The 7,228-nt window shown below is 39.9% G+C and overlaps 1 protein-coding gene across 1 annotated transcript in view; it reads right to left on the reverse strand.

The window, feature by feature from the left end:
* LOC119414307 (nucleoporin NDC1) overlaps positions 1 to 6,146 on the reverse strand; it is a 9,655-nt gene extending 3,509 nt beyond the window's left edge. The window contains exon 1 of the mRNA XM_037681401.1: positions 6,081 to 6,146. Coding sequence (XP_037537329.1) covers positions 6,081 to 6,146 — 66 coding nt within the window. The remainder of the gene's footprint in view (positions 1 to 6,080) is intronic.
* Positions 6,147 to 7,228: the final 1,082 nt, after the last annotated feature.

Consider the following 7,228-nt stretch of genomic DNA (forward strand, 5'->3'; position numbering starts at 1 on the left):
GCTGAGCGGACACTTTCTAAAGTCTCAATACTTTCATTTAGTGTGCACGGATATTTAAAATCTGTCAACTAAACAGAGGTTTTGGTAATGTAAGGAAACAACAGGTAAAGTAAGGCAGAAAATTAAACATTGGCAAGACAATGGCTTTAAATCATCCATCATGTAAATTGCTGTTTCATAGGAAAACCAGAGACAGTATTTTAAGAGAAACAAGAAACAGAAAACATTTGAAAATTTTGCCACAGTATGACTTAAAAAAAAAGAAAGGTAAGGTTATAGCAAAACAAGCAATAAGTCCAGCTAAGATGATTTGGCACATTTCTAAGACCTGACAATACTCCCAGTAATTCTAGTGTATGTGTAGTATGTGGCTATATCACTGATATTAGTATTTTGATAAGTATAAAAGGTCTCTAGTAATTTACAACATAATGCTAGTTTTCAAAACTATTTTTGCCTTATTTCTAAATATTTTCAACCAAGTTCACTAATTTTTATGAAATAAACACCTTAATGCCAATATAAAGACCCTTTCCAAAAAATTTAAATATCATGGAAAAGTTGTTTAACTTCCATAATTCCAACAAAAAGTTAATCTTTAATAGATGATAGATTCAGGGCCCACAATTTAAACAATTTCAAGTATTTATTTGTTTATATTTTAACTAATTAATTAATTAATTTGGGCTTCAAGCTCATGAAATCCACGAAAACAGGAATTCAAAAAATTAGAATACTGTGAAGACATCAGCCCACACTACTCAGTTTTATGTGGAAAAAATAAAAAATAAAATAAAAATTAGGATCACAGCAAATCAATAAAAATATGGTACTTTCAAAACAATATGTCAATCTTCAGGGCAGCACGGTGGCACAACTGGTAGAGCTGCTGCCTCTCAGCGAGCAGGTCCCTGGTTCAAACGCCGGTCCAGGGGCCTTTCTGGGTGGAGTTTGCATGTTCTCTCCGTGCATGCGTGGGTTTTCTCCGGGTGCTCCGGTTTCCTCCCACAGTCCAAAAACATGCATGTTAGGCTGATTGGTAACTCTAAATTGTCCCTAGGTGTGAGTGAGAGAGTGAATGGTTGTTTGTCTCGTTTGTCTCTATGTGGCCCTGTGATGGACTTGCGACCCGTCCAGGGTGTACCCCGCCCCTCACACAGTGATTGCTGGACATGGGCACCAGTGACCCCCGTGACCCAAAATGGAATAAGCGGGTAAAGATAATGGATGGATGGATGTCAATCTTCAATACTTGGTTGGGAATCCCTTTGCCTTGTTACGACTGCTGTCATAAGTTGCATGTGTGTGACTGTGCAAAACCCTAATTGTGCCAATTCGTGTCCAGGTGTGCGGCTGGAGGAAGACACCGATGAATGGAACGGTGATTGGCTGCCTGCCTGGAGGTGCATAAGAGGAGCTGAGCTGAGTACCCGGAGAGAACCCACACATGCACAAAGAGAACATGCAAACTCCACCCAGAAAGGACTCCGGCCGGGATTCGATCCATCGACCTTCACGCTGAGAGGGGGCAGCTCTACCAACTGACCTTTGAAAACACTAAACAGCTATAATTCAGTCAATCAAAGATAAATTGTACTTGACTTTAATGTGCCACTGTGCCGCCCAGGAAGTAGATCAGTACATATTTTCATCACAGTAACATTTAAAAGGTTTTATCTAAGCAATACAGACTTAAATACTGCAGCTTGGTGACAATAATTCAGATTGTAGGACAGAAAAAACCTCACAGGTTACAGAATTATTAACATATTTCTGAAACAAAGCGTGTCTGTGGACTCAGTGATGAGAAAAAAGTACAGTATTCAGATTAATAATTAAATTAGCTACTCTTTGGTTTCAAAGGTAGCGATAAGATAAAGTAAAACTATACTTTCTCTTATCATAGCTTCAGCTGAAAACCAAGGAAATGTCAATATTTTCAAGACCTTATGACCTCAGGTGTGTTTCAGTTCATAATGTTTAATCTTTATACCTGGAATCAAATACTTGATTCCATGAACCATTGAACATTTATTAATTAATCAAAGTAGTCACCGGATGTAAATCTATAACTCACTGATTAATAAAGTCACTTTAGGTTTTCAATAAAATTAATGATTCTGAGGAACTTTTATCACAACTTTTTATGACTCAAAGTTGAACATTAAACATGAATCAGTCTTTTTTTTTTGACTCTGCACCTACACTCCTCTCCAGGTTTTGTATAAAAAGTCCCGTTTCACCTCGTATCACATACCATAGACACACAGAGACAATTTTTTTTCTCCATTCAAACTTCCAAATGAAGGTAATGTACATGTTTTATTTGTTGTTGTTTTTTTTAAAGCTACAGGAAAAATTGAAAGCAAGTACAGTAGTTTAAAATTATTACCATTTTGTCTTTATGACATTAGTGATTCATGAACTTTTTTTTATACCCATTTTCTTAAATAGCTGGGTGAAAATGGAAGTTTTCAGGAATGCAATCCAAAAAAAATCTTATTGTTTTGCTCTTCTGATAAATCTGTTTCCTTTAACTTTTCTTATACAGCCTCGGGTCTTTGAAATATACTCTTATAACACATTTTTAAGTCAACAAAAAAGAATGATTTCAAAACTGTGTGCACCCTAGAAAGCCCATTTTTATGTTTAGTCTTACCTTAAATGACTAAAACATATCTGTGCACTAAAACTCTCCTCAGTTGAATACTCAGATGATAAAACCGTAAGAATTGGAAAAAAGGGAAATTATCAATGGTCTGATAATAAAATCTAGATTCAGTCAGTCTGTGTTTGAGGTTTAGTTCTTTAATTACAAATTAAAATGTATTAATTAAATGTATTTCATTCAAACTTTTTGCTGTTGCAGGAGACTTAATACCATCAGTGCATCTCACTGAAGAAAGCTCAGTTTTTTGCCAAGAGCATGGGATTCTAACATCAGGTATTTATGCACTGGAACCAACATGAACTCTTGTGTTTTATGCTGTAACAATTAGTTTATTATTTTAGACCATTTTTAATAATTACCATATTTGCATTTTTTAAAGTGTTAAAATATTATGTTCATTATCTGTACCTGTTAAATATATTTATGTTCATGGTGGGCAGTAGTAGTCATGCTGGAGTCATCCTGGACAGTTTGTCACAGGGGCAACATGCCCCCACCATCCCCACACACACATTTAAGGGCAACCTTGAATCACCTGTTAACTCTTTGCATATGTGTCCAAAAACAAACATGTTAGATTAAATTGATTTTTTTTTTTTTTTTTTACCTCAGGTGTGAGAGGTTACCTGGTTAGGTGTTTTGTGTGGTCCTGTGTTAGATAGACTCTCCACAGTGTCCTTCACCTCTCACCCACTGACTGCTAAGATAGGCATCAGTCTGCCAAAGAATTATGACTGCATGCCATAAAAGATGTGCATGGGCTGGGAAATCTGTTTCAATTAGTTCTGTATGGATTTGCGGTCCTTGTCCAAAGAATGTGTTTATGGTTAGGTAAACTGTACAGAAGGATTTTCTTACAGACTTCATTCTTTATGCTCTAATGCTCATTAACAAGAACAAGCATTAGAGCATAAAGAAAGTTGGACAGATGATCACTTTAAAGATCCATGGCTTCTAAAGTAAATGTTGGTAATTCTCAAAATTTACTGCAAATAAAAAGCAGATGGGAAGACAAGTCATATTTGAAACAAGCAGCTAATTTTGTTATCAGCTGAGTATGAGATGAAACAAGGTGGAAAAAAACTGAAACAACTAGTCACCAAAAGTCTGTCGTCCATCCTTCCATCCATCCATTATTTTCCACTTGTTCTGGAGCCGGGTCATGGGGCAGCAGCTTGAACAGTGAGACCCAATTGTCTCTTTCCACATTTACATCTTCCAGATTTTCTGGAAGGATTCTAAAGAGTGCCCAGGCCAGCTGAGACACAATCTATCCAGCATGTCCTGGGTCTTCCTCTGGGTCTCCTCCCAATTGGACATGCCCAGAAAACCTCCATAAGGTGGTGTCTAGAGGGCATCCAAAACAGATGTCCAAACAATCTTATCTGGCTTCTGTCAATGTGAAGGAGCACTGGCTCTACCACGAGTCTCTCCTGGATAACTGAACTTCTCAGCTATCTCTAAGTGAAAGTCCAGCTTCCCTGTGAAGAAAACTCATTTCAACCGCCTGTATCCATGATCTGGTACTTTCAGTCATTACCCAGTTCGTAACCATAGGTGAGGGTAGAAATGTAGACTGACTGTAAACCAAGGGCGTCAGAAGCATCCGTAATGTGGGGGGGACACAATGATGTGTGTAGGTGTGTGTGGGTGTGTGCGCGCGTAAAAAAAGTGTACACTAGTCCTACAAAAAAGCAGCATTTCACCTAGATTTCCTTTAATTCCACACATTTAAAGCACGTTTCTTATCAGGTTTGTGTAAATTCAGCTGTGGGTTTTAAAGACATTTTAACTTTAATACACTTTAATACAGAGCGTCAAGTCTGCACTATTTTTGTTATAGAGAAATACAAAACATCACCACTAGACATTTTTACTTGTGTTCAACACTCCTCATCTAAATTATGTTTTTCATGAAGCTCGAGGACAATAAGGTGTGGGGTTTTAAAGACATTTCAACTTTAATGCACCTGAACACAAAGCGTCTGTTACACCTGCAGCATCTTACAGCATCACATTTACTGCTAAGCTAAGATGCTACAGATGTAGTGCTCCTCTTCTCTCAAGCATCCTCTTAACATGGATATATGTTTATGATCAACCCCCCCCTGCTCAACAACTGCCCGTACTAATCTTGTTAAACTGGCTAACGAGCAACACAGGTGTCTCCATCTCCTCCACCTGTGTGCGTTTATGAGACTCCGAGCAAAAACACTGTGGCAGCAATGCTGCTGTGTTTAGAATTGGAGGTAACCAGGAAAACCTGGAGTGGAGTTTTAGTGGTTTGAGTATTCTCCTATTAATCAACTGGAATGGATTTGTTCACGAAGAAAGAAACTGCGCCAACAGAACTAATGGTTCAAAGTAAAAGTGTGTGTGTGTGTGTGTGTGTGTGTGGGGGGGGGGGGTCCAAATGAACATTTTTTGAATGTGGGGGGGACATGTCCCCTTCATATATATTGGTTGTGATGTCGATGCTGTAAACAGAAAGCTTTGCCTTGCAGCTTAGTGCCCTCTTCACCACAACGAACAGGCACAGAGTCCACAGTAATGCAGAAGCTGCACCATTATGTTTATTGATTTCACGCTCCATTCTTCCCTCACTCGTGGAGAAAAACCCCAAGATACTTAAAGTCCTCAACTTGACGCAGAACCTCACTCCCAACCTGGAAAGAGCACCACCCTTCCACCCTTTTGTGAATGAGCATACCAATACCACTCATTAAGCATCCCCCACAGTGCAACTCGAGTAACACAAAAAAGGTCTTCTTCAAGTTCACAAAGCGCATGTAGACTGGTTGGCCAAACTCCCATGCCCCCTCAAGAAGCCTTGTGAGAGTAGAGGGTATAGGTCCAGCGTTCCACCGCCAGAACAACACCTGCATTGTTCCTCTTGAATCTGAGGTTTCACAATCAATTGAACTCTCTTCCACAGCAAACTTATATAGACATTACCAAGGAGGCTAAGGAGAGTGATGTCCCTGTATTTGAAGCACACCCTCCAGTCTCGCTTTCATCTTTCATCCAAAAGACTTCACCAGTCCGAGAAGCCACAACAAACTCAGTTCCAAAAGTAGAACGCTCACATAGTGGATCAACCAGTTTGATGGTGATAAGATGGTTTCTGGAGACTGCCCTATCCTCCGTTGACTCATCTGAGGCAGCCATGGCCAAAGTGGTTGAGGTTTTGAACCACTTTGGCCATGCCTGCCTCAGACTGAGGCCCCAATCTGAGGTCATGGTCCTCAACTGGAAAAGGTTGGATTGCCCTCTGCAGGTCAAGGGTGAGGTTCTGCATCGAGTGGAGGAGTTTAAGTATCTTGGAGTTTTCTTCACGAGTGAGGGAAGAATGGCGCATGAGATTGACAGACGGATTGGTGCAGCAGCTGCAGTATTGTGAACTCTGTACCGGTCCGTTGTGGTGAAGAGGGAGCTGAGCTGTATGGCGAAGCTCTTTTTTACCAGTCATCTGCATTCCTACCCTCACCTATGGTCATGAATTCTGAATAGTGACCAAAAGAATGAGATCGTGGATACAGGAAGTTGAAATGAGTTTTCTTCACAGGGTAGCTGGACTCTCCCTTAGAGTAAGTGTGAGAAGTTCAGTTATCCAGGAGAGTCTCAGAGTAGAACCGCTACTCCTCAACATCTAGAAGAGCCAGTTGAGCTAGTTCGGGCATCTGGTAAGGATGCACCCTGAACGCCTCCCTAGGGAGGTGCTTCGGGAATGTCCGACTGGGAAGAAACCCCGAAGAAGACCCAGGACACGCTGGAGAGACTATGTCCCTTGGTTGGCCTGGGAACGCCTTGGAATCCTCCCAGAAGTGCTAGAAGAGGTGGCTGTAGAAAGAGATGTCTGGGCCTCCTTGCTCAATCTGCTGCTCCCGTGACCCGACTTCAGAACTTGCAGTAGCTAATAAATGGATTGATGGATTTTTACCTGGATTATTGAGCATGAACTTTGATGTGTCAAACAAACATTTTTTAATTAAATACCACTTTTGTAGATGATTCCCAAACTGTGGTTTCACAGCAGGATTTGCATTGACTTTGACTTCCCCATATTTTGCACATGTAAATCTCCAATCCAAAGCTCAATACAGCCCCAGCTGGAGACAGACGCAAATATTATTGCTAATCCATCAAATCTATGAGTACAATTTACAGAACTGAGGGAATACTTTCTAATTACATCTATTTTTACTTATACTGCATATGAATGAAAAAAAAAACCCACACATTTCATAAATGTTATCCAAATATACAATGCCTTGTGAAAATATTCACCCCGATATCCTGATGCATGCCCAATAATCCAGGTAGAAAAATCTAAAAAAGTTAAATATGGTCCTCTGGACATTCAAAAAAAAAAAAAAAAAACATGATCCATTGTTAGGCCGATGGTCCTTCTTGATCATGTGAGCAGCTGGTTTTGGTTGTCAGCAACAAAACTGGTTGATCCACTCTGAGAAGGTGCTGTTTATAAGACTGAGCTGAATACAGCTCCTCAGACTGAGGAAGTCTTTCGGATGAGAGACGAAACGTTTCTACACTTTT

Source organism: Nematolebias whitei, chromosome 9, assembly GCF_014905685.2.
Source record: "Nematolebias whitei isolate Nwh7 chromosome 9, NemWhi1, whole genome shotgun sequence".
Taxonomy (NCBI): domain Eukaryota; kingdom Metazoa; phylum Chordata; class Actinopteri; order Cyprinodontiformes; family Rivulidae; genus Nematolebias; species Nematolebias whitei.